Source organism: Cervus elaphus, chromosome 23 (assembly GCF_910594005.1).
Source record: "Cervus elaphus chromosome 23, mCerEla1.1, whole genome shotgun sequence".
NCBI lineage: Eukaryota > Metazoa > Chordata > Mammalia > Artiodactyla > Cervidae > Cervus > Cervus elaphus.
In genome coordinates, this window is record NC_057837.1 from 65,837,560 (window position 1) to 65,864,599 (window position 27,040).

Here is a 27,040-nt window from a genome sequence, read left to right on the forward strand (position 1 = left end):
AGAACTTGGACTTCTTCCAGAACTTTCTCTAAACCTCTATAGCACGTGTGTGTGTGTCCGCACATACACATTCACATGGGAATTTTCTTTACAGAAAGAATTGGAGTTTCTGTGTACTACATGCCAGGCACCCCACTAAGCCCTTGCCTGCATTGTGTCTTTAATCCTTCCACCAACCCTCTGACCTAGGTAGCACTATTGTCCCCATTTTCCAGATGAGGAAACTGAGGCCCCTAATGGCTCAGAGGACCTGCTACACTGCCATCTTCCTCTTTTCACTTGATAGTGTGTATCGTGAGCATCTTCCCAGGCCACACAGAGCACTCAGAAATTCTGTTTATTTAGCTGCACAGCTGCACACTCGGTGAATGGACCGTCCCTTATTTATCCAGTCCCCTTCTGATAAACACTTAGGTCGTGTCCGGTTTTCTGTGGACAGTGTTGAACAAAAGCCCCATTTGTTTGTGTGGATTACAGAGATGCCGCTGGCTTTTGGAGGAGGGGTCCCCGCTTCTGACCCAGGTCAGGATGACAAGGGCCTGGCCTCGAGGGAGTGGAGACAGGGTGAGGGGAGGGATGTGTGTGAGGAAGATGGGAAGGAAGGCTGCGTGAACCAGCCCTGAGAAGGAAACATGGTGTGCCGGGCAGTCTTAAAAGAGGATGCTAAGTCAGTTCGGGGCCCACTGAGCATGAAGCCCTGGGGACACTGATGGGGAAGTGCCGTAGGGCAGGGGTCCCCAACCTCCCGGATCTAATACCTGATGATCTGAGATGAAGATAATGTAATAATATTAGAAATAAAGTGCACAGTAAATGTAATGGGCTTGAATCATCCCGAAACCATCCTCAACCCCCCACCGCAGTCCATGGAAAAGTTGTCTTCCATGAAACTGTCCCCTGGACAGTGTTTGGGGACCACTGCCGTAGGCATCCTGGGGCTTGTCACGGTTATTGATAGCGCAGGTCCTCTGTCCTGAGCTTGTGGTCAGGAGCAGGTCCCCAGAGGATAGGGACCGCCTTCTTCTGGGAGCCTCACACATCCTCAGTATGGAGCTCTCCCCACTTCCTCTTGAACCCCAGGGATCTATCTCTGCCTGGGAGTGAGCAAGTGGCGGAAGAGATGTGTGGAGCTGGCCCTTCTCAAATGGGCAGCTCATGGTGACTTAGCGTTTGGGCCCTGAGACAGTGTCCTGCCTCAAGAAAGGAGACCATGGTCCAGAAGGGTGGTCGGTCCCAAGGTGACACAGCCCAGCAGGGACTGGACCCCTCCCTAAATGTGCTGTCCTTCTAGCACACTCTGCTGTGTCAGAGCTTGAAATCTTGGGTCTTCCCTGGTGGTCCAGTGGCTAAGACTTTACACTCCCAATGCAGGGGACCTGGGTTCGATCCCTAGTCAGGGAACTAGATCCCACGTGCCACGACTGAGAGCTGCGATGCAGCCAAATAGATAAATAAAATATATTTTAAAAAAATTTGAAATCTTAGTCTTTCTAGAGGAACGGGGCTCGGCTGCCTTATCCAGTCATGCCCCATCCGCCATGGGCATCTATCTGGCTGTTCGTGTGGAGGAGAGGTCCGGAAGGCAGGAGGTGGACCCCATGAGCAGCCCCTGATTCCTACCTGCTCGATGTGGTTTCATGTCCCCTCTTCTTTTCGTTCTCACCCTCGCTGTGTGACCTCAGGCAGGTGCCTCAACCCTTCTGTGCTTCCGCTTCCACATCAATAATATAGGGACACTATTAATGTCTACCTCCCGATTATCATGGAGATTTGATGAGTCAATATTTGCCAAGTGCTTAGAGCAGGGCCAGTTCAAGGTCCAGGCTCCAGGAGAGTTTGAATGTCTCAGATATTTGGTCTCGACAATGTGGCACTGCAGGAACAAAGCAGGATGCCAAGTGTTTAGTCTTTGCATTTAGTCTTTTGTCTCTTCCGCAAATATTTCAGAACATCTAGTGGGGATACGGAGATGGATCTGACCTGGTCCTGCCTGCAGGGAGCTTGGAGTCAAACACACTAGCTGGGTCCCTGGATTTGGCCTTATGTTTATATGACCCTGGAAGGAAGTCCACCGCCACGCCCAGGGGCCGGTCCTCTGGCGGCACATTGCCAGTGGGCCACAGTGTCCCCAGCATGTTCTGTGTACTTCCTCATGGATCCTCCCAGTGGCCCCATGACTGGTGTTATCCTCAGTTGGCAGGGGAGGAAGCGGAGGCACAGGGTCCCACACTGGGCTTGTGGGCCTGGAATTCACAGATGGTCTTCTCCAGTGTTCTAGCCCTTGACCTCAACCTGCCCACCTCTCTGCAAACACAGGGTACTTGTATAATCATTTGTATAACAAAAACCCAAACCCCGCCAACCATCAAACATTACAGTCAGAGGCCCCAGGCCACCTTAGTCGAGTCTTGAAGGCCCTCTTATGCTTTTTCTGAATGCCCCAATGGGGAGTGGTCCTCTTGGTCAGTGTAAGAACTTAGAGGCCAGGAGCTTTTTTCCTTGCTCCTTCCCAAGAGGGCACATGCATCCTCTTGGTGCTGGAAGGGCCTCTGAGGTGCAGCCCTGGCTGTCCCTCGCCCTCCATGGCACGTCAGTCAAAGGACCCTTTTTCTTGTCCTTGATTACCTCTAGTGACAGCAAGCTCACTCTTTATCATTTAGTTCCTTCTAAAGAAAGTTTCGGCTTTTAGAAAGTTCTTCATTAAAATTAAAAAATTACTTTTATATTTTTATTTCCTCTCAAAGTCCTGCAGACAAGTCCACTGTTAGACCATGCACCCCCCGAGACGGGACCTGGCCAGTCCATCTCTGTGTCCCCCTGTGGTGACTGGCAGAGGGCTTGCTGCACAGTTGGTGCTGTGAATACTGTCCTGGGGAGCAGGTGAGTGGGAGGTATGGTGGTTGGGGCTCAGCTTCCATCAAGCCGGGGGCTGTAGGCAACTGGGTCAGTAGGTCCCACAGGACGGCAACCATATGAGTGCTGCTGGGCATCATGACCTCAAGGGATTGAGTTGCCATAGAAATCAGCTTTCCCAGGCCCATTGGCATGTTGCTCCCCTGGTGATCTTTTGAGCAGGTCTCCCCAGGGCCTTCCCAGCCCCACATTCTCTGAGCTGGTTTGCCCCCAGGGAGCATGCAGGCCACACCCCTATTGTGTAGATAGGCAGCCTGAGTCCCAGAGGGTTAGAGGCACTGGCTAAGGTTCACCTCGGGAGGGGCATCGCACAGCTGGGCTTAGTGCTCAGGGCAAACAGTCTTGCCCAAGGCCCCAGCCAGTCTTGGGGACTTCTCCCCATTCATGGGTTCCCAGAGGAATCCTGGACTGATTCCAGGACCTGCTGCATCCCCGAGGGAGTAATTGGAGCTCACGCCACCAGTGTGTCCAGAATCAGTGTCAGTGATAGCTGGTGTGGCAGGGTGATCTAATGCATTTCCAGCACTCTGCCTTGCCTTCAGTTGTCAGTCATTTCCTGATGAAGAAACAGGGCACACAGAGAAGTCAAGTCATTTGCCTGAGGTCACACAGCCAGTTAGGGGCAGAGCTGGGATCCAAGAGTGGGGAGTCTGGCTTTGGAGCCCACCATGTCATACCCGGCCTCGCTCTCTTGCTTTGAGAAGAATGAAGGATATTTCAGGTCTGGGAAGCACTTAGCACTGGGCCTGCCAGAGTCAGAGCCAGATAAATCGTGACCCAAGTGTCAGAGTCTTGGCAATTTCTCTTTCTAAAATCGTTATTTATTTTGCTGTGCTGGTTCTTAGTTGTGGCACGAGGACTCTTAGTTGTGGCATGTAGGATCTGAACCTGGGGTCAGATCCCTGACCAGGGATCGAACCCAGGCACCCTGCATTGGGAGCGCAGTGTCTTAGCCACTGACCACCAGGGGAGTTCCTGATTTCTCTTTCTAATCATATCCCCTCAACAGTCCTGAGAAGTCTGCTTTATCCCTACTTTGCAGATGAGGACACTGAGGCCCAGAGAGGGGAAGTGACTTGCCTAGGGTCACACAGCAGGCAGAGGTGGAGCAGGGCCTCTAGTCTACGACCCCTGACTCCATACCTGGTGTTCGTGCTGTGACCTCAGGCTGCTTCCCAGGTCCCTGCCTTCCACCAGGTGAGGCGATGACCCATCGGGGCTGCCAAATGAGGGAGCTGTGAGGGGTGGCCATGGTAGTGGGGAGACCCTGGCCAGGCTTGGTGGGAGTCAGCACCTATGGATGGGGACATAGGGAGCAAAAGGGGGTGGTGGGGTGATGGTCATCACTGGGGAGTTTGCAACTTGAGTTTCTTTGTGTTTCCTGGTCTCTAGCCCACCCAGATTCTTGGCTTAGACATCTCCTAACTCTTGAATAGTCACACATTCACTCATTCATTCAGCTGTTTATTGAGCACCTACTATGTGCCACTTCTAGGTACTAGGAGTGCAGCAGTGTGTCTAGACAGACAAAAGCCCATAGAAATAATCATGTAATCACACACACACACACACGGTCACGTGACCCCATGGATTGTAGCCCATCAGGCTCCTCTGTCCATGGAATTTTCCAGGCAAGAATACTAGAGTGGGTAGCCATTCCCTTCTCCAGGGGATCTTCCCAACCCAAGGACATAACCTGGGTCTCCTGCATTTTAGGCAGACTCTTTATTGTCTGAGCCAGCAGGGAAGCCTCATGTTATCAAGAAGAGGCACAAAAGAAAGGGGACAATGAAAGTAGTTCGGGAGCACATCCCAAGGAGGTGAATTTTTTTTTTCCTTAAGAGCATTATTGAAGTATAATTGACATACAGTAAACTGCACATGTTTAAGGTGTGCAGTCTGATAGATTTTGACACATGGGTGCACTCATTAAACCATCCACATAGTCAAGATAATCCATCACCCCTAAACGTTTCCCTCCCACCCCCCACATGCTGCCTTTGGGCTGAGAATTGAACGACACATGAGTTACTCTGCTGAAATAGTCAAAGAAGAGCATTCAGGTGGCAGGAATAGCATGTGCAAAGGCCCTGGGGCTGGAGTGAGCTATCAGACATCTCTCCTTCCAGCTGCCTGCTATATCCCTGCCCTGGTTGCAACTTTTAGCACCTCTTTCCTTGGTGTGTGACAATTTCAGCCATCATGTATTCACTCAACAAACCCTCAGCCCTCTCCTGGGTGCCTGGAACACAGACATGCCTAAGATACTGTCCCTGTCCAGGAGGGATGGACACAGTGTCCATCCCTGATTATGAGGCATATCTTCTGTGCTTGACCCTATACCAAGGAAGCCCTTTATGAGTGCCATCACTATTCCCATTTTGTAGATGGAGTAACTAAGGTTCTGAAAGGTAACTTACCCAAAGATATCTCTTTGGGCCTCAGTTTTCCCATCTGTAGAATGGGTGGACGTGCAGGCTAAGGGGCCCAGGTAGCCTTGTCTGCTCCCAGAGTCCTTCACCGCAGGGTCCTCTCTAGTCTGCAGGACCATGGGCAGCAACAAGAGCAAGCCCAAGGATGCCAGTCAGCGGCGCCGCAGCCTGGAGCCTGCCGAGAACACCCACGGAGGCGGTGGCGGTGGCGGCGGCGGTGGGGGTGCCTTCCCCTCTTCACAGACCCCCAGCAAGCCAGCCTCCTCTGATGGCCACCGCGGCCCCAACACGGCCTTCGCCCCTGCAGCCGCTGAGCCCAAGCTGTTCGGAGGCTTCAACTCCTCGGACACAGTCACCTCCCCGCAGAGAGCGGGGCCCCTGGCTGGTCAGTGTGCCTGGGAGTGTGAGTGCTGCGTGGCCCTGGCCCCTTGGGCTGTGTGCCCTGGGGGGCAGCGATGCCCACTTTCTGGGCTGCTGTTTCTTTCTCTCAGTGATGGGGAGGAGTCTGGGGGTCACTTGGTCTTAGGGGATATTGGGAGTTTTTTGGAGGCTTTATAAACCGGAAAGTGTGCACACGCTATTGCCTTTAGGACTGAATTCTGATGCACAGTATAAAGGGCCCTAGAGAGAAAGGGCTGCAGCTGGAAACCGAGGCCCAGAGAGCCGGGGGCTTCTTGGGGAGACCCGGGGACAAGGTCTGAGGCTTTGCTTTTTACTCTGGTTAGCCTGGAGGTGGATCAGAACTGGAGGCGGTGAGTGGCCAAAGGGGCGGGGCAGGTTTTAGAGGGAGAGAGCGAGCTCCGGTCTTCAGAGGCCTGGACCTACGAGGTGCGCCCCTGCGCCCTCTGCTGGTACTGAGCGGGTATAGCGGCCCTGGGCGAGTGATGCTTAGTAACAGATGTAGATGTGGTTCTGCAGAGGTAAGACCCTCACACAAAATGGGCATTTCTACCGGGACACCTTCAGACAGACAGACACACACAGTCGGCAACTCATTCAGAGACACCCATATAGGACACGTGCACATCTTAGGCTTGAAGATGCCATCGTAAACACAGACACACCAGGGACACAGAGACACACTCAGGGACACAGGAATGGGCACCCTCCAGGCACAGACACACACCCAACGCAGATGCACACAAATACAAATGCACATACGCACAAACGCCTACTACTCCCAGATGGAGACACAGACATGTGCAGTCAGAGCCCTTCAGAAGTGCACACATGCTCAGCTAGAACCCAGGGACTCGCAGATGCACAAACGTGCAGTGAGAACACACAGACACACACCCAGGCGAGACAGACGGACCCACAAACACAGCCATTCATTCGTTCAAGAGACAGTTGTGGCGCCCCTCTTATGTGCCAGGTCCCTTCTGGTGTCAGGAACACAAGCAACATGTAAAACAGACAAAACCCTCCTGGGGAGGAGATGCGAAGAGCGAGTTGTGGAAAGTGTGCGGTGTGTTTGTGGGTGGTAACTGCTCTGAAAGAACACGGAGGACAGGGAGGGGCGTTGGGGGATGTGTGGGTGGAGGTTGTGACTTAAAACGGGGCACAGAGAGGACTTCAGGAGGGACAGTCACCTGCAGCCAGGATCTTCCCTGACGGCCCGAAGCACCCAGAGTCACAGAGAGTAACAGAAGCACCTCCCCAGGAGCAGTTTCCCCTCATTCACTGCTTCATTCACCCCATGGTTGTTTCTTGAACACCTGCTATGCGCCAGACTCTAGGAACAAAATAAAGATGCCTGTTACTGGGAACTTCGGGTTCTGGGGGGAAGACAGATACCAAACAGAAGCCAACACCCAGTGTCACCTAGAGCCCGTTGGGCTCATCACCTGAACCCACTCAGATGCCCGTGAGAGACCCACGTGCTTCCTATGTGCCCTCACAGGTGTGCCAGACATATAGACACGGGACATGCATAGAGGCACACTGTCTGTGAATGAAAGCAGGCCTCTGGGCTGGCAGTGGGGGACACACCCCCACCCCCAGGGGGCAGGGCTCTCCTCCGCCAGCCAGGGCCTTGGCTGTTCTGACACGCCCGTCTTCTGAGCAGGCGGAGTGACCACCTTCGTGGCCCTCTATGACTATGAGTCACGGACAGAGACTGACCTATCTTTCAAGAAAGGGGAGCGGCTTCAGATTGTCAACAACACGTGAGTGCCCCCTGGGACCCCGATCCGGTCTTGGACCAGAGCCACTTCTGAGCATCCCGGAGCCAGCTTGATGGGCAGCGGGCGGGGCTGGATGTCAAGGCAGCCGAGGTCCAAGGAACCTGTCCTGGGCATCCTGGGGTCTGTGGAGGTGATGAGGCGGGTACCCGGATGAGGTGGGTGGGGCTTCGGGAGGGCCCCAGGGACAGGGATCTGGGTTCAGTAACTGGTCCGCAGAGCACAGTGCTCCAGATCCCAGCACCCACAGAGCGGCGTGTGGTCAGCACAGGACTGGGCCCGGACCCGGGACTATAAACAGCAGGGCCTTTGTAGCTGGAGGCTGTGCCCCCAGAGGTGCTGGAGCACCTGGGGCAGCCTGGAAAGCAAGTCTTCAGCTGTAGAGGGAGGGCCCTGCATTGGCAGGGTTGGGGGACCCATATTAGGGACCCAACGTGAGAGGGGGTCAAGATAGGGCATGAGGAGGATGGGGGCATAGGATGTGGAGGGCAGGGCACCCTAGGGTGGCATCCATGTCCCCTTCCAGGGACTCCAGCCTTGGCATGGGGCATCCTAGGGCCAAGCTGATGAATGGGGGTGCTGGGGGCCCTGCCAGACTCTGGGGCCCCTGTGAGTGATGAGCTGATGAGGGGGTGGGGCCTCAGCCAGGGGGTGGGGAGTGCAGGCTGCGGGTGCCATGCCTGGGGGTGGTCACAGTGGGGGCGGGGCTGCCGACAGAGGGCGGGGCGCAGCTCCACACCGGGTCCTTCCTGCCCTTGGCCGCCTGCTCTCCCCTCTCTGCCACCTCCCATCCCTCCCCCCAGCCTCGGGACGCCCCTCCCCACTCCTGGCCGGTGCTTGCCCCCTCCAGCTTTCTCTCAGCCTCTCCCTCTCCGCTTCTCTTTCGCTGGCCCTAGGAGGAAGGTGGATGTCAGGTGTGTACACGCTCCCGGGGCGGCGGGCTGGGTGGGGGCGCTTCACTGGTGGGGGCGGGGCTGCATGCGCTTCCACCTGCACCCCCTCCGGCTTCCCCAGCTTCCGTCCTCACACCCTGGAGTTGGACCAGATCCTGACCTGCACCCTCAGGCTGAGAATGGGGAGGGTCCTCCCCTCACCCCTGTCACTCCCCGTCACAGCTCCTCCCCATCCACCTCCTGCTCGCTCAGCTGCCCCCCGAGTGCCAGCTGCATGCAGGGCCAGCGCTGGGCCCAGGGAGGCCTGGGTGGAGAAGGCCACGTCCTCCTGGGGCCAGAGTGTAGTGGGACTGGCCCTAGTCCGGGCCCTGTGGCCGGCGGAGGGCGGGGCTGGGGTCAGCTTGGGCTTTAGGGGGCCGCGCTTTGTGCCCCGCTCTGGTGGTGAGCAGGAGCTGGGAGGCTCAAGCTGGACCTCGAAGGAAGCACAGTGAAGCCGAGGTGCTGGAGGGGGGTGGTAGATGGCAGCCCCCCTCACAGAAGGGCAGCTCCTGGGAGGGTGCAGTGCTGGAGCGGGCTAGATGCCTTCAGGGCTAAGGAAGGGCGAGAAGCTTCTAGAAGGTAGAGTGGGGTTGATCCCGGAGCATCCTCGAAGGCCTGGCTAAGGAGGTTGGACATCTCCACCGTCTCCAGGCATTTCTTGCTTGTTCGTGCCTGCCTGCCGTTACTGCATGTTGTTCCCTGTGCCCGAAAGGCCCCTTCTCCCATCGGTCTGGCAAACTCCTATTCATCCCTCAAGATCCAGCTCAGAAGTGCCTTCCTTGTGAGGCAAAGGGGAAAAGAGGAGTAGGCATTTCTACCCACGTCCTTTAGTCTGCCGCCATCCCCCAGGCCTGCAGTGATGGGGGAGGGGCCATCGCCATATTGATTCCTCATGTGGAATGAGGAAACTGAGGCTCAGAGACGTAAAGGCCCTTGCCCAAGGTCACACAGCTACCGAGTAGCAAAGCCAGGGTTGGAACTTGGGCAGCAGCTCTCTCTCTTCTTTAAGCTGCTCTCCCAGGGGGAGGGGGCTTTCCCAGCTCCCCCAAACCCCTGCTGTCTGAGTCCCAATGCCACTCCAGTTCTCCTATGGTTCCAGCTGTTTGCATCTGCCTACCCCCAAAATGGGAGCTCGTTGAGGGCTGCTCTTGTACCTGCCGCATTTTGGGGCCCCCTCTCACCCCATGTTGCTCACCCCACTGGGGGTACCCGGGTGGTACTGGCGCACCATTTCTTGTGCCCTGCTTGTGGGCCTGGGCTCATGCCGAGCGCTTTCAGCTGCCTTGTTTTATTTAAAAGGCACCATAGCCCTGGGAAGTGGAAATGTTTATTGGCTCCATTTTACAGATGAGGAAACTGAGGCCCAGCGGGGTGAAATGACTTTCTCAAGGTCACACAGCTAGTAGTGGCAGAGCTGGGCGGGGGCGGGGGGGTAGGCATGACCCTGAGCCCTTGGAGGAGGGGGCTCTGTGCAGGTGCAGAGGAGCCGGGAGGAGGGAGGGGCCTGAGCTGGGGGGGATGCTGCCTCAGGCTGGAGGAGACTTTGAAGTGCTGGGGGGATCTCAACTGGCAGTGATGGGAAGGGCTTCTCAGGGGGCTCACAGCTTGAGCAAAGGTGTGACCAGAGGAGAGTTCTGGAAACTTTGATTTTGCTCTTTCACTCATCCTTTGCCAGCCGCTTTCCTTCCTTCTTCCTGCCTTCCAGGATGGACTGGGGGCTGCCAGGAGGGCCGGAAGTGATGGAGACCTGTCCATGGGAAGCCCATGGTGGGCAGTGAGGCGCCCCAATTGGAAGGTGGGAGTGGATCTGGAGCCTTTCCTCATATCACAGCACTCAGCTGCTCCTCTGCCTTAGAAGTCGGGTGATGGTGGAGTTGGGTGGACCTGGCATTAGAGGAAGAGGGTAACAGGATCGGGCATGGGGCAGGGGAGTACACCTGTCCTGCTTCCCTTAGTGGAAGATGGTCCACCCACGTGTGAGGTTTCATACCTCACCCCGGGACCACCCCGCATGTCCTTCTACCATTATCGCTTAAGCTCCATTATTGTGAGCCCCCTGCACCCGCCCCGCACCCTGCAGGAGTGAGGGATTTTCTGAGTCTAGCCTGGGGCTGGGCTGGGAGTCGGGGAGGGAGAGCTTAAGGCCGAGCCTGTTGGGGCTGGGCCAGGGCTGGCCGGGCTGGAGTTCTCACAGCAGCTGCCTGCCACGTGGTCCCGGACCTAGAGCTCTGGGTGCTGTGTGGCCTTGGGTCGGAGGAAGCCCATCTGAGGGGTGACCGCCTTGACCCCTGTCCTGGTGTCTCAGTCCCTCTAGGAGCCAGAGCTCCTCGGGTCTGACTCTGGGGTGCTTCCCAAACTGCTGTTTCCTCCCACCTGGGTTATTCCAGCAGCTTCTCCAGCAGGCACTGATCTCTGCCCCCTTGCCCTGGGCTCTTCGGTTCCACTCCCCGCCATGGGGCGAGGGACCCCTTCCTGCCCTCCTCATACGATCTGCTTCGACCTCATCCTGCTCTCTCCCCAAGGACCAAGCAGGGGTCCAGGCCTCAGGGCTCGGAAACTTGACTGTCTGAACTGTACCCAGCTGCCCTGGCTCGCCTGCAACCCCCAAATCGCTTCTCTGGTCACTTCCAACAGCCCAAAAGAGTTAAATAGAAGGATGCAAGCTGCCCTAGTTCCCCAGGTTCCAAAGCTGCCACCCTCCCAATCCACATGCCAGCCTGAATTAGCCACAAGGATTAGGCTCTAAAAAGAGGATCCTGAGCCTCAGAGAGGTGAGGTCAGTAGCCTGAAGTCACACAGCTAGTGACAGCACTTGGGGTGTAAAATCGTAGTGTGGGGATTCCTGGTCCAGTACTTTCTTTTCTGGCCACATGATGGAAGGTGAGGGGTCAGGCAGGGATGCGTGATTCCCTTCCTTCCCTTCTTCCTGCCTATCTGTTGGGACCCAGGCCCCAGAAAAAGTGTGAGATGCAGTAAATGTGCTCAACATGTGAGGTTAACACCACTGTCACTTCTGAGCTCAGATCAGAGTCCCCACCAGACTGGACTGATCTGGGAAGCTATGGGGCCCCTCATTGTGATGGCAGTCCCTGGCCCTCAGCAGAGCCAGCTCACAGCCACCTGAGGCAGGTTTGAACCTCCCAGACCATTGGCAGCGGAAGATGGGGCTTGATATTTCCATTTCACAGGTGGGCACACTGAGGCTCAGATGATAATCACAGTAATCCACTTACCCAAACTTGATGGCTTGATGCTGACTGATTTATACACTTTGCCTGCAAGGGAGATTTTGTGACTATCATCTCCTTTTTATAGAGGTGCTGAGAAGGTAGGGAACTTGCCCTAAATCACACAGCAAATCCTTATCCGAGACTGGAACTGAGCTGCATGCAGGTTTTTAAAACCGTGTTGGAGAGTGGGGAGGGGTACCATAGAGATGCGGATTTCATTCTTTTTCTTTTTTTAGCCAAATCAAGAGACTAACAGCTCATGCACATCGAGCACCTACTGTGTGCCAGGTATAGTACTGGGATTTCACATCCTCAGAGGGAGGCATGAGTATCCCCATCCTGCAGATGAGGAAACCGAGGTAGGGCCAAGGTCATACCTGCAAGTGCTGAGCTGGGCTGGCGCCAGGATGCTTGGATTCTGGCGCTCAGGCTCTTCGAAACCTCTCAAGCCGGGGCCAGGCTGAAGCTGGACGTTGGATCCTTAGTGAGATTTCAGCATACCTACATCCTTGTCCTTGTGAAATAAACCCCCAAATTGGACTGTGAGCCCAAACTCACACATGGGCTGGTATCGGGGAGCTGGAGGCTCAGCTGGCCCAGCCTGGGTAATGTCAGCAGAGCTGAACCCCCACTTCAGGGGCTTCTGGGGCTGTGCTTGGCCAGCCTCTGGGCACATGCTGCTGCCAGCCTTCCACTGTGAGTAGGTGGCTGGGGCCTTTCCCAAGGCCAGCCAGCTCGCAAACTCTGGCTTTGTCAATCTGCCCCATTTCGTAGTCTCTGACCTAGACCTTGACTCAGTCCCCTGCCCCCAGCCCTGCTGCCTCCTCCTCCACCTTCCCCTGGTTTCCCTGAGGGTCTCTGAGTCTGAGGGGCCTGGGGAGGGCACAGGGGTCAAGGGGGCTGGCCAAGACTGGCTGTGGGCCCACAGGGGCCTTGGTTCTCTCTCTTGCTCTGCTGTTGATTTGCTGTGTGTCTTTGGGCAAATCATCGCCCTTCTCTGTGCCTTATTTTCCCCCTTGGTGAAATGAAGGCTTTGGACTGGAAAATCTCTGCTAGCTTTTGGGAAGTCTCTACCCCATTCTGTGCCTCATTTTCACCAACTCTACAAAGAAAGTGCTGGGTTATTCCAACCTGGGTGCTGTGTGTCCTTGGGCTGGTCCCTAGACATCTCTGAGCCATCTTTTCTTCATCCAGGGGCTGAGGCCTGCCTTTTTTGCAGGGTGGTCTTGAGGGTCAGATAGGACAGACAGTGTGGGATCCCCCCATCCACTGTGGGTACACAGAGAGGTAGATGGAAGTCCTGGGCACCTCCAGGCTTCTTTCCTTGAGGTGGGCATCGCCACCGTACTCTGGAGCCCTCCGTCTCCTGCCAAGATTCCCATGTGAGCCTGTGCCCCGGCCTGAGTGTGCGTGTGTGCAGTGATTGTACTGCTGAGTCAGCCCACACAGCACCAACCTCACTCCATCCAGAAGGGACTCACACTCTCTGGTCGAGCCTGGGGCCCACCTGGCTGACTTTGGGATGCTCACCTGTACTCGTCTCTTCTCAGAGAGCTCCTTTAGCCCCACTCTCTCCTGGCCTCAACTTCTCCATCTTCAAAACAGGCTGAAGCGCACAAGTCAGGGGCAACTCAGAAGAACCCGGAGCCAGGGATCCAGGTTCAAGTCCAGACTGTGGCAGTGGGCAAGGGCCTTTTTCTCTTGGGATCCTGATCGTGGGCAGCAGGGAGCACATCCCTTGGCTGTGTGTCTCCTCAGGGTTGTGATGAGGTCAAAGGCAGCCTTGGGGTGAGAAGCTCAGCAAGGTATCAAGCTCGCCAGCTCCCTGCAGGGAAGGATTCCTCCTCATCTGGGAGTTAGGAACCTGGGCCCGGCCGTGTGACCTTGAGCAGAGGCCCTTGCGTCTCTAGCCTTAGTCTTCCCATCTGTGCAGTGGGAATTGGAGGGGGCTGGGCCCTATTTCCCAGGCAGCCCTTCCCATCGGCCTCCCCTCCCTTCCCATCGACCCTCTCCCTGCCTCCATTGATTGCTTTGGATGCAAGGCCCCTGTGGCTGCCGCCTGGCTCCCCCCGCCCCTGGCACCGCCTGGCCCTCCGCTCTCCCCCTCGCTCTCTCTCTCTCTCACCACCCCCATCTCTGCCTCTTCTTTTCTATTGGGCTCTCGCTTTCTCCTCCCTCCTCTGTGTCTCTGGACCCCCGCTCCAGCCAGACCTGGTTCACATTCAGATGGCTGCAAAGGTACTTCTGCCCCTTCCCCGCTGCCCCCCAGACCCAGGGGACCCACCCTGCTGGGGCCTTCTCCTGCCCCATCACCCTGTCCCCATCACACTCCCTGCCTCATGGGGAAATCAGTGTAGAAGGGCCCTGGGCACTGGGGCTCTGCCACTTCAGCTCCCTCTGACATGACTCGCTGTGTGATTTTGGGCAAGTCCCAGCCCCCTCTGGCCTCAGTTTCCCCATAGCTGGGTAGGCTGCAGGAGGAGGCCTGTAGTTTTTAGTCAAGGAGCCTGGTGGGTGTGACCCGTGATTTGTGACAAAGGCAAGCATTGCTCCAGCTGCAGTGGCAGCTCTGCAGAGAGTGCCTGGATTGTCACCAAGCCCCCAAAGGACCACCCTTTGCCTCCACTCAGGTCTTGCCAGTTCCCAGGCTTGGGCTTCCAAATCTCAGGGCTTGGGGGGGTTTTGAAGGTCTGATTTGCCATCCATCTTGGGCAGGAAGCTTCTCCTGTTACAACTTGCTTGCTCCCCAGAGACAGGGAGCTCCCTCCCTAAATTGCAAGGCAGGCTCTTGGCATCTTGAGAGGGTTTGGGGTATCTGCAGGGCACCCGATCGCTTCCCGTCTCAGGACTCTGCCCCTGTGAATTTGGGCCTCATTGTCTGAGTCAGCTTTGGCCAGGAGGCTTCTGGGATAGGGAGGGGAGGAGTCCCAGGCCAGCTCAATTTGGCAGGGGGCGAGTGGCCTGATCTCTGTGTTCCCTGCACCTCACTCAGCCTCGTGAGGCCCCACCACAGCACCTCTGAAGACTGCACGCCCCGGGGCCCATTGCTGATGGTTTCCTTCTCCTTTGCTCCCTCCCTCTCCCCCTGCTCAGAGAGGGAGACTGGTGGCTGGCCCACTCACTCAGCACAGGACAGACGGGCTACATCCCCAGCAACTACGTGGCGCCCTCTGACTCCATCCAGGCCGAAGAGTGAGTATTGACTCTGGCCTCCTGCTTGCTCACCATCATCGCTGCTGGTTCAGAGCTTCTCTCCTGGGCTAGAGTGGGGGGGCTGGCTGCCCCAGCCACATCCCAGGAAGAGATATGGTGGGTGGGTGGAATTCTAGACCACCAGCACCATCCCCCTCCCTCCCACCCCAGGTGGTACTTTGGCAAGATCACCAGACGGGAGTCAGAGCGGTTACTGCTCAATGCGGAGAACCCAAGAGGGACCTTCCTAGTGCGAGAAAGCGAGACCACGAAAGGTATGAGTTCTTCTACTGGGAATTGAACCTTTTGTGGGTTATTTGAGCTGGGTATTGAGGAATGAATAGGAGTTTGGTATATGGAGTGGGATGGGAAGAATCCTCCAGCTGGAGAAAAAGCCAGGATCAACAGCAGGGAGGTACATTTGAAGAGCACTAAATTATCTGGGGTGAGCAAAAGATGCTGCAAAAGGTGCAAAAGGTTTCTCAGATAAGGAATGGACACAGATTGTCAGGAGGCCTGAGGGTCAAAGAACCAAAGGCTGTTCCCAGGGAGGGTGCTGATTCAATGGCTCCCTCTTCTTCCCCTTCCCCAGGGGCCTCAGGGGCTGGACTGGGTACTGGGACCTAGCTTTGCCCTTCTCCCAATAGTCCTGGCCTCTGTTCCTCTCCTGTCCTTCCCCTCTGCCAGAGAATGATCACCTCCTTTCTCTCCAGCCCCTCTGCAAATGGGTTGCAGACTCCATCACCATGGTGACAAAGCTCCTGCTTCCTGTGGGCCTGGGGCTCAGTGGGAGATGGGAAAGAGCGTTCATGTCATGTGTGTGCATTTATGAGCGGTCCTATGGCTGTGCATGCCATGTGTGGGTCCAGGCATGTGAGTGTGTGCACCTGGGGTAGAGTTGTCTGTGTGATGCTGTGTGGGAGTGAATTGTTATGGGTTTGTCCTTGTGCCTGGGGGCCTGGAGAGCGTGAGCCTGTGTGAGCATATGGCCACCGGACATGGGCATGTTTGTGGTGTGTGCACACGTGATCAGGGCTTGGCCTTAGATTTAGGGCTGTGGCTTCCATACGCACATGGCTGGGCCATCTGCAGAAAGTCATGGTTGTCCAGTGCAGGCTTTAGAGAAACAGGCACAGGTTCTGTGTGTGTCTGAATTGCTGGGTGGGTGAACTGAGGCTAGCTGCTTTCCCTCTCTGAGCCTCATTTTCCCTTTTTGACACTGGATATTGTAAACCCCACCTAAGGATTGTCCAGAGGTTGTGGGGGCTGTGGGGGCTTGGGCTTCTAGAATGATGCCTGTATGCTGTTTCCTTAGAAGGGCTTTCTCTGGCCACTGGAGCCTTCTCTCCCACCTCTGGGGCTCAGTCTTTTTCCCTGATGCCACCCCAGGCATCTTTTAGGCTCAGGTTAACAGGCCTGTTGGGCAGAAGGAAACTTTTCGAGTCCAAAGCTTTTCTAGGCTCCAGGGAAGCAGGGAGGGGGCCTCCCGGACTGGCCCAGCTGAGCCTTGGCAGCTTTCAGGCCACGCCCAGTATGTGGTCTCCTGCCCAGGGCAATGGAGAAGGCAATGGCACCCCACTCCAGTACTCTTGCCTGGAAAATCCCCTGGATGGAGGAGCCTGGTGGGCTACAGTCCATGGGGTCGCGAAGAGTCGGACATGACTGAGTGACTTCACTTTCGCTTTTCACTTTCATGCATTGGAGAAGGAAATGGCAACCCACTCCAGTGTTCTTGCCTGGAGAATCCCAGGGACGAGGGAGCCTGGTGGGCTGCCGTCTATGGGGTCGCACAGAGTTGGACACAACTGAAGCGACTTAGCAGCAGCAGCAGCAACCCAGGGCAGCCCAGCCTTAGCCAACCACTGACTCCTGCCTGAGCCTGGAGTCTTCAGGGAGGAGCAGGGCCTGGACCCCAGTGCAGTGGGCAGACCCAGAGAGGAGAGGCAGTTAGGCCAGGGACACACAGCTACCTGTGAGGCTCCCTGCAAACATTTACTGAGTGCCTATTGTGTACCCAGCCTTCTTATATGTGGTCTCTCTGAATCTGCCCAGCTGCCTGGGGAGTAGCCCACTTGTGCAGAGAAGGAAACTGAGGCCCAAAGAGGGCAAGTCACTTGCTCAGGTCACAGAGTGGGGATCATATCTGGGCTTCACAGGTCAAAGGTGCATGAGAGATTCTTGAGTCAGGTGCCCTTTGTCACTTGACTGCCCCAGTGGCCGCCTGGGCGCTGGGTGCTCAGAGACAGCTTGGACCAGACCTGGCTCCGTCCGTGCCTGCTGTCCGTCCTGTGTCGGGGAGGTGTGCTCAGCGCTGCGGCCGTGGGCGAGCGGGGTGGTGGTCATGCCCCTCTCCGGCCTGTCCTGCAGGCGCCTACTGCCTCTCGGTGTCCGACTTCGACAATGCCAAGGGCCTCAACGTGAAGCACTACAAGATCCGCAAGCTGGACAGCGGCGGCTTCTACATCACCTCCCGCACCCAGTTCAACAGCCTGCAGCAGCTGGTGGCCTACTACTCCAGTGAGTGCCGGCCGGCTGGCCGCAGGGGAGGGTAGGCCCCGGGAGGGGGTGGGAGGTGGGGGTTTCCATCCATATTGCAGACCCTGAGCTGGGGGCTTTGGAGCCAACCAGGCCCAAGACTCCCGTCACCCTGAGGATGAAGGCTCCTGTTCCCCTCCCCCTTCTTCCTTTCCCCTTTCTCCCTCCTTCCACTCCCCTCCTCTCGTGCCCCTTTTCCCACTCCCCTCCTCCCATGCCCTCCTCCCTGGTTTCCCTCTGCCCTCCCCACCCCCTCCCACCCCTCCAATCTTATTTCGCCTCCTCCGAAGCTGCCTGATGAGGAGGGGGCTGCCTGGAGAAGTGAGCCGGGAAGGAGCGGGGCATAGACTGGTGTCATTTGTCCCTGCAGCCTTAGGACCGGTTAGAACCGGTTACTGGGAGACAAGAAGGGGGCGGCTAGATCGATCGCAGCAGGGAGGAGGAGAGCGAGTGGCAGGCGGGGCGCTCACACGCGCAGGTTGTGGGCGTGGGCTAGGCCGTGTGTGCAAGGCTGTGGCCAGTCCGTCTGGATGTCCAGGGCTGCCTGGGGGGACTCCAGTGGTCATGGCCTATGTGCTCCCAGGTGGACAGGTCCTGTGGGCACCTGGGTGTCTGTGGCATGTGGCCATGGCCTTTCACGTGTGGCCTTTCCTGAGAGCACCAGCTCCTTCTCCTCTGTCAGCTGAGCCTCTTGGCTCCCTCAAGGATCTACCACTGTCCACCTCCATCCCTTTGGCAACCACTGCATTTATTCTGAACCCAGTTCCCCCAGATCAAAATGCTCCAGGGGTTACCTTGGAATTTTAGGAGAAAGACACCCATGTGGCCTCAGGTTTTGGGTGGTCTAAACCCAACTGGCCTCCATGCCTTACCTGGGGCCCTCCTTCCCCTACTCACTCCTTGGCAGCTCTCCCCAACCCCCTTGGCCTCCTTTCGGCTTCTCCAACCCACTGGCTTGTTCCTCCCTCAGGGCCTTTGCACATGCATGAGGCAATGTGCCCTCTGCCCAGAGGGCTGTTCCCTAGTTGAGCACTCACCCTCCTGCAGATACAAGCCCAGGTGCCACCTCTTCCAGGAAGCCTTCCAGGATTCCACCCAACCCACCTGCTACTGCATGTACAACTCCCCTCTGTCACACTCGTGGTCCTGGGAGGTGATATGGGAAAGTTGGGTACCCCCCTGGACTGGGAGCTCCATGAGGGCAGGCTTCCAGTGACTCCCTGGCACCCCCTTAAAGTCAGATGAATGAATGAATGAATGAATGAATGACTTGGGGAGCAGATGCTTGAGGCAGTGTGGACCCATGTTGAGGGCAGTGCATACACACAGGTATGGACGCCTGGCCTCGAGGGTGTCCTGTGTGGCCCCGAAGCCTGTGTGCATACAGTGTGTGAGTCTACACACACACACACACACACCGTGGGACACAGCGACCCTGCGCAGATGCCAGGCCTGAACCCCACCACCCTGTCTCTGTCTTCAGAACATGCTGACGGCCTCTGCCACCGCCTCACCACTGTGTGCCCCACGTCCAAGCCGCAGACTCAAGGTCTGGCCAAGGATGCCTGGGAGATCCCCCGGGAGTCACTGCGGCTGGAGGTCAAGCTGGGCCAGGGCTGCTTCGGAGAGGTGTGGATGGGTAAGGCCGTGCCCCCGGCGCCCCCATCCCTGCCTTGTCCCCACTTGAGAACCAGGCAGATGTCTGTCCCATGTGGCTGCTCCAGGCCCCACAAGTTCCCCAACCTTTGCTTCCACGATCTCATCACCTCTGTGAACTGTGGGCCCTACTCTCAACACGGAACTCCTCCATTGGTGGGCAGCGGCAAGCTAGGGCCCCAGCAAGCCACACCTCCGTCTGCCATGGTACCTGTTTTCCGAGAACTGCTTGGGGCTGGGCATCGTGACTCCCCAGTGATGTGGCCTGTGGTCTGGGCTGGGTGGCTTCCTTCTGAGCCTTGATCTTCCCACCTGTAAAATGGGGCTGGGGGACTGAGAGAATGCCGGCCCCATGTGCATCCCCATGTTAACTTTAGCCGTGGGAAGAGAAACCTCAACTCCTAGATGGAGCTCCGGGAGGTGCAGGGTCTAGAGCACTCCTGGCCTGTTAACGATCTGTTTAACTCTGGAGAAATGGCCAAACCGTCCTTGAGAACAAATGCCATGCACCCCTGACAAAACCCAGGCCCCCTTCTGCTGACTGGTTTCTGCAGACATGGGTCGTGGAGGTCGTGGTGTGGGAAGCCTGGCCATTGTGAACCCGCACGTCCGGTGGGGAGATGACCATGTGTGGTTTTCAAGGTGGTTCCCTCTGAGCTCCGGTGTATCACTGCCTCCACTTCCTTCCCTTCAGAGGAAGAGATAATGGAGGAGAGCAGAGGGGCTTCCTGGGCGGCTTACTGCAGGGACAGAGGCCTGCAGGCTGGAGGTCAGGCCAGCTCAGGAAAGGGGAGCTGCTGACTTTGAGCTGGGGAGAGGGGGCGGGGATGCGAAGCACAGGCACAAAGAAGGACCTGATGGGACTTCCCTGGCAGTCCAGTGGCTGAGACTCCATGCTGCCAACACAGGGGCCCAGGTTCAATCCCTAATCAGGGAACTAGATCCCACGAGCCACAACTAAGAGTTCACATGCTTCAACAAAGATCAAAGATCCTGTGTGCCACAACTAAGACCTAGCGCAGCTAAATGCATAAATAAATATTAAAAAAAAAAAAGAGGACCTGAGTAACACCAAGAAATCCACAGCATCAGCCGTTCTCGTGGCTGCAAAGCTCATCCCTGGCTTGGCTGTGCAGTGAAGTCAGTGGGGGAAGGCTCTTGTTCCTCTCTGGATGATCCAGGCAGACTTCTGAAGACCCTGGTACATATCTCCAGAGGGCCTGTGCTGGCGGACTGCAGACATGGGCCTGAGTCCCAGCCCTCAGATGGAGACCCAGAAATGGTGAGGCATGGGCCTAAGGCCACTCATCAAAGGAGCCTCAGGCCTGGCTGGGACCAAACTGGGATTAAACACACTGGTTTAAAACATAGCTTTTCCTGAGCCATCACAGTTTGAAAAGCCATATAATAATAAAATGACAGCTGCAGCTGTTAACTGTGTGCTCACAGTGGGCTTAGCAGCCCTAGCAGCCGCATAGGTGTATATTATAGCATCCCCATTTTCCAGATGAGAAAATCGAGGTTTAGAGGGGCACTGACTCGCCTGTGGTCTCACTGCTGACAGTGGGCAGAGGTGGGAGCCAAACTCCTGCTAGTCTGACCTCTGAGTCTTTGTACTCTGTGTGAGGCTTTAATTACTTTTTGGCGAGTGTGGCTTGAGACAGGTTCTTGTTCTGGTGGCCTTGTTCTGAGGCCAGCTGTCTCACCCCCAGCCCCCACCACGCACACGCGCCATCTGTGAACACCTAGGCCACCTTTCGGTGTGTTACCCAGAAGGAACATGACCACCCCGAGGAGGGCAGTTGAATTGACGAATGGGCTGCTTTTGGAGACATTTCTCATCATAAAGCGTCCTAAGAACAGCTACTGTTTCTTGAGCATGCCCTGTGAGGAGCGTCCTGCCCATTTTGCAGATGGTGACACTGAGGCTCAGAAAGGGGCTGGGCCTTGGCTGAGCTTGTCACCTGGCCTGGGAGCCCAGAGCTGACACTGGTATCCAGACAGGCAGATCCTGCATCCCTGTGGGATGGGAATGGGGGTCCACCCCTGAGGCAACCTGCATGCCTGTCCACACAGGGACCTGGAACGGCACCACCAGGGTGGCCATCAAAACCCTGAAGCCTGGTACGATGTCTCCGGAGGCCTTCCTGCAGGAGGCCCAGGTCATGAAGAAGCTGAGGCATGAGAAACTCGTGCAGCTGTATGCCGTGGTGTCCGAAGAGCCCATCTACATTGTCACGGAGTACATGAGCAAGGGTGAGGGAAGCCGGGACGGCCCTGGTGGGGGTCCTTACAACAGGGCAGGTGGGATGTGCTTAACTTCCCACCACATCTAGAGTGTGTGCCTTTATTTTTTAAAATTTTTATTTATTTATTTTTAACACCAAAAACACTTTGTGTTGGGGTATAGCCGATGAGCAATGTTGTGACAGTTTCAGGTGAAAGGCAAAGAGGTTCAACCATACATAGGCATGTATCCCTTTTCCCCTAGGCCTCCCTCCGTTAAGCTCTCCCATCCACCTGGTTCCAGGTTGGCACATAACACTGAGCAAAGCTCCCTGTTCTATCCAATATGTCTCTGTTGGTTATCCATCTAAAATATAGCAGTGTGTACATGTCCTTCCCCAAGTCCCTAACTATCCCTTTCCCCCAGCAACCATAAGTTTGTTTTCTAGGTCTATGAGTTAGAGCGCATGCCTTTAAAGGTGAAACGAATGAAAAGAATCAACTTCCCATGTCCATGGAACATTAAACTGCAGGTTGCCTTTCTCGGTTCATTTTTCTTTTTTTAGTGATGTCCCACAATGCATCAGTGTCCCCCATCTGCTGCTTTTTTAAAGCTGTTTGCCATTTCTAGGGCTGGCAGGAAAACTCCCCAAGTCCTCCAAGCTGAGCCACATCTGGGTCAAGTTCCTGGCCTGACTTTTACTAGTTTTGAAAATAATTATTTTTCAAATTTCCACTTTTGGAGGTATAACTTACCACTGGTGGTTCAGTGGTTAAGACTTTGCTTTCCAGTGCAGGGGATGTGGGTTTGATCCCTTGTTGGGGAGCTAAAAATCCCACATGCCTCATGGCCAAAAAGCCAAAACATAAAACAGAAGCAATTGTAACAAATTCAATAAGGACTTTAAAAATAGTCCACATTAAAAAAAAAAATCTTTGGAAAAAAAACAACACCCATTTTAAATGTATAGTTCAGTGAGTTTTAATGAATGGATATGCTGTGTATCTCAGCATAGTCGAGATAAACACCTCCATCACCCCAGAAAACACCTTTGTATTCCTTTGCAGATAGTATCCTACAGTCCCAAACCCATTCAGCCACTGATGTGCTTTCTGTCTTCACAGATTTCTTTCTTCTAGAACTTCATGTATGAAATCTTTTACATCCAAGAGTTTTCTTTCTTGTTGTGTATGTCAGTAATCTCTTCCTTTTTTATTGCTTAGTAGTATTCCATTATAGTATGGCTATGCCATTATAGTATGCCTGTACCACAGTTCTGTTCTCCTAGAGGTGAACGTCTGGTTGTTTCCCATCCTGCTTGCCTTTTGAGTGACAAACACAGACTTTATTCAGAGATGGGTTTACATAAAATCTGCTGTATGGTTAAAGCAAGACTGGCCTGCCCCAGTGGACAAGATCTTGGAATCACTGCTTTCTGGCCCAGGGAGGACAGAGCAGGAGCTAGAGCTACTTTCTCTCTGCCCAGGAAGTTTGCTGGACTTTCTCAAGGGGGAGACAGGCAAGTACCTGAGGCTGCCTCAGCTGGTGGACATGGCTGCACAGGTGAGTCAGCCCCTCCCATCTCCTACATCTGGCCTTGAGCTCTCCCGCCCACCTGGCTCTGCCACATCTGGCTCTTGAGTGCCCCCTCCCAAGAAACTTGCCTTGATTGCCCTCACCCTCACTGATCTCATCCCATGAGATTACTGGAACCACTTACAGATGCTGTTGAGTGGTGGTTCGGGGCAGAGGAAAGAGCTCTTACCTGGGCATCAAGAGTCGCTGACTTGCTATGGGAACTTAGACCTCAGTTTTCTTCTCTGTCAAGGTCATTCAGTCACTCAACAAACATGTGTTAGTACTTGCTTGTAGGTGGTGCTCAACAGCCACTTTTTAATCCTTATCACAATCAGGGGAGGTAGGGATGGCTATTATTCCATTTGACAGATGAGAAAACTGAGGCTCAGAAAGGGGACTTGAGACAACTGGCAGGATCTGGCAGTCATCTGTGTCTCAGGGAGCATCTGGGGTCTCTTTTCATGGTCACCCCACTTCCCTGGCTGCATCTTGTCTTGTGGCACCCTCTTGCCCTATGCTCCCTCCTTAGGCCAGGCACTGGTTCCCCTTTTTGGGTCAATAGGGTTTACTGTAAACTGCTTTCATTGCCTGCAAAACTGGTAAGGGCAGGGCATTTGGTTGGCTGTCCACTCCTGGGGATGACCCTATCCCTGGGCATGTGCCCTGTGGTCTGGGAAGGGCACAGGGTGGCCTCTGAATCAGGCTCCTGGGTTCTGCCTGCAGATCGCCTCGGGCATGGCTTACGTGGAGCGGATGAACTATGTCCACCGAGACCTCCGGGCTGCCAACATCCTGGTGGGAGAGAGCCTCGTGTGCAAAGTGGCTGACTTCGGGCTGGCTCGACTCATTGAAGACAACGAATACACAGCCCGGCAAGGTGGGCAGACTCCCAGCAGATGCCGTGGGGAGTCACGCCCCTTCTCTGAGCCTCAGTTTCCTCCTCTGTCAAGTGGGGACCAGAACGGTGCCCGACAGAGAGGTCATGATGTTCTCCTGAACTCCCCCGACCGTTCTTGTTCCTACAGGTGCCAAATTCCCCATCAAGTGGACGGCTCCGGAAGCTGCCCTCTATGGCCGGTTCACCATCAAATCAGATGTGTGGTCCTTTGGGATCCTGCTGACGGAGCTCACGACAAAGGGACGAGTGCCCTACCCTGGTAAGAGAACTCCCCGCCGCCCATCTTTAGTCCTTCTGCCCCTGCCCTGGTGACCCCCCTGCTCAGGAGATCTTGGGCACGTAAAAGCCCCTCTTGGGCCTCAGTTTCCCCATCTGCATAACAAAGAGGTGACCCTCTGACCCTAGGCTCTGTCATTGTTCAGGGCTCCCAGGCTTGGGGAGGGCCTTACCTATTGTCACAGCAACTCTGCCCCGAAGCAGGAACCCCTCTTGGTTGTCCCCATCAACGTCCCTCTGCTCCACTTGCCTCCCCTAGCGCCTCACGCCTCCCTCTGCCCGCAGGGATGGTGAACCGCGAGGTGCTGGACCAGGTGGAGCGGGGCTACCGGATGCCCTGCCCGCCTGAGTGTCCCGAGTCCTTGCATGACCTGATGTGCCAGTGCTGGCGGAAGGACCCAGAGGAACGGCCCACCTTCGAGTACCTGCAGGCCTTCCTGGAGGACTATTTCACGTCCACCGAGCCCCAGTACCAGCCCGGAGAGAACCTATAGGGCGGGGCTACCGGGCCAGACTGCCTTCTCGGCTTGGGTCCTGGGCTGGGTGGCCCCTGACGCGGGGTCTTGCCTGCCTCAGCCTGCCCGCGTTCCCTGGAATTGCCAGTGACGAGGCTCCGCCCTCTTCCGTGGCGGGGCGGGGCTTGGGGCCGCCCTGGGGGCGGGGCCTAAGGCTGCCAGTGACTGTGTCCTGGCTCCGCCCACCAACACACCCCCTCCCTGCGTTCTCCCCTGGAGCTCTGCGTGTCTCAGCGGGGGGCCCTGGGAAGAAAGGCTGGGGCTGAGGGTGCCCTTTTCTTAGCCTCAGCCCACCCCGCGCACTGGCTCCTTCCCACTTCCACGCCACCCCAGGTCTGTCTGCAGAGCTGGCCAAAGAGCCTTTCCAAAGAGGAGTGATGGGCCCCTGGCCCCCGGCCTGCCTGCCGCCCTGGCCCATGCCGTCCGTTTCTGAATCGCCTGTTTGCGGAAGGCTCCTGGGTTCAGCCCTCTCCGTTGTGGCTCTCAGGCTGGTGAGGCCTAGCTTGACTTGATGCTCGTGGGTGGGGGTGGACACCCTCCTCAAACCCTGCCCTTCTTAGGCTTGAGGAATCCTCAGAGATCATTAATTCCTTGTCCCCGTATTATCCATGGGGACACTGAGTCCAGAGAGAGGATGTGACTTGCCCGAGGCAGCAGAGCACTGCAGGGTTGAGGTGGGATTGGAACCCGGTGCTCCCTTTGTCTTCCTCAGGAACCAACGCAATTGTCCTTGGACGCATTGTGGACAGACTGGGGCAGCCCAGGGGACAAGGGGCCTGAGAATGGCTCAGAGATAGCAGACAGAGTCCTGCTGCCCCTGCTCGCTCAGTGGGGCTATTGTGGGGGGAGAAAGTGGAGATGGATGTGGGGCTGAGCTAAAAATGAAGGGTATAAGGGTAGGGAGGCAGGTTTCAATCAGAGTGTGGTTGGTTTTTTATCTTTGGCACTAGCCAATCATGAAAGGGAGCTCACAGGCTCTGGAGGCAATCAAGCAGAAGTAGAAGATCCAAGTGGTTGCGAGACCCTGGCCTCAGGACGGAACCCCAGGTCCTCCTTCCCCCAGTTGGTCCTGTGTCATTTCAATGCCTGGCCTCTGCTCTCCTCTCCAAGTTGGCACCCTTAAACCCATGAGTAGGGAAAGGAGTGCGTAGGCTGGGGTGAGAGAGGACAGATTGTCTATTGCCACATACCAGGACTGGCTGTGTGACCTCGGGCAGCCCCTGCTGCTTCTCTGGGCTTCAGTGTCTGCCTCCATATGTGGCCATGGCCTCTGCAACTGCTCCACGCCTGTCCAGACCCTATGGCCTGGCATCACGTGGTGATTGGTGAGTCTAGCCCATGGCATCAAGAGACCGTGTTTTGGCCCTTGGGTTCTGTGGTGGCTTTTCCCTGGGCCTCATCATGCCCTTCTTAAATGGGGCAGCTGACAGTTTCGTAGGCATTCTGCCAAGGGCCCCTGTGTGTGTGTATGTGTGTGTGTGCACGTGTGTGTTCCTCCATGTGTGTTCATATTTAACATGTAAAAATGTCCCCTCCTCTGTCCCCCAGCCATGTACATTTCACCCCCAGCCCCCCATCATAGCAATAACGTTCCTGCTGCCAGGGGTTCTTGAGCCAGCCAGGCCCTGCCAGTGGGGAAGGAGGCCAAGTGGTGCCTGCCTATGAAATTTCAATTTTTCCTTTCATACATGTGTATTACCCAAGTCTTCTCCTGTCTGTCCCAGTCAAAATCTGGGTTCAGTCCAGCGTGCTCTCAAATCCCCTTCCAACTGCCCAGCGCCCTTTGTATAAGGTATCCTAATACTGTCCTTTTGTTTTTTTTTTTTAAACAAACAGTGTTTTGTAGATTTCAGATGACTATGCAGAGGCCTAGGGGACCCCCCGGCTCTGGGCAGGGCCAGGGGGTCCCGCATTCCATGGCCCAGGCCTGGGGGGGGAGGGGGGAATTTGGAATTGGTTGTAAATACTTTGCATATTGTCTGATTAAACACAAACAGACCTCAGAGTTTGGCCAGTGGTTTCTTGAGTATCTATTGTGTGCTGGAGCATGACAGGGGGTGGGATGGGAGGACAGGCTGTATCAGAGGGGCCTTTGTGCAGGCAGCATCTGTGGCTTGACGGCTTCAGGCCAGGGAGGGACATAATCAGATTGGAGACCTCTGGAGTGTGGCTGTGTGTGAACATCTGTTCCTGTGTTTGGGGACTGACCATGCCTTGCAGCAACCTTGCTTGTGTCTGGGTGAAGCCCAGGACTCTCCCAAGTGTGAGCAGTTGAGGACTCAGATGCCCTGGGTGGATGGTGGCTGTTGACACTCTGGGGGCCCCATGGGGCTGTCATGCATTTGGGGAGTTGTGGATGTCCCCACGGGGAGCTGTGGCTGTGTGTATGCTGTGTGTTTCTCAGGAGTGCCTGGGAGGGTGGGGGTGGTGAGACTGGGTCAGCAAAAGCCCTGGGTATTCTGGAGAAAACTCC

General features: G+C 55.9%; 1 protein-coding gene and 1 non-coding gene across 6 annotated transcripts in view; both read left to right on the forward strand.

The window, feature by feature from the left end:
* The window catches only part of SRC (SRC proto-oncogene, non-receptor tyrosine kinase), a 55,412-nt gene extending 28,840 nt beyond the window's left edge, over positions 1 to 26,572 (forward strand). For 2 of the 5 annotated variants that reach the window (XM_043883414.1, XM_043883418.1), the window contains 12 exons: positions 3,956 to 4,110; positions 5,452 to 5,730; positions 7,414 to 7,513; positions 14,784 to 14,882; positions 15,054 to 15,157; positions 17,250 to 17,399; positions 18,901 to 19,056; positions 21,150 to 21,329; positions 22,787 to 22,863; positions 23,602 to 23,755; positions 23,904 to 24,035; positions 24,338 to 26,572. In XM_043883414.1, coding sequence (XP_043739349.1) covers positions 5,463 to 5,730; positions 7,414 to 7,513; positions 14,784 to 14,882; positions 15,054 to 15,157; positions 17,250 to 17,399; positions 18,901 to 19,056; positions 21,150 to 21,329; positions 22,787 to 22,863; positions 23,602 to 23,755; positions 23,904 to 24,035; positions 24,338 to 24,546 — 1,629 coding nt within the window. In that variant the 5' untranslated portion in view covers positions 3,956 to 4,110; positions 5,452 to 5,462 and the 3' untranslated portion in view covers positions 24,547 to 26,572. Of the gene's footprint in view, positions 1 to 2,744; positions 2,881 to 3,955; positions 4,111 to 5,451; positions 5,731 to 7,413; positions 7,514 to 14,783; positions 14,883 to 15,053; positions 15,158 to 17,249; positions 17,400 to 18,900; positions 19,057 to 21,149; positions 21,330 to 22,786; positions 22,864 to 23,601; positions 23,756 to 23,903; positions 24,036 to 24,337 lie in introns of all 5 variants that reach the window. The other 3 variants (XM_043883417.1, XM_043883419.1, XM_043883415.1) reach the window with 2 other exon arrangements.
* On the forward strand, positions 1,329 to 1,401 carry TRNAG-CCC. The gene has a single exon. It is a non-coding gene; the product is annotated as a tRNA-Gly (tRNA).
* Positions 26,573 to 27,040: the final 468 nt, after the last annotated feature.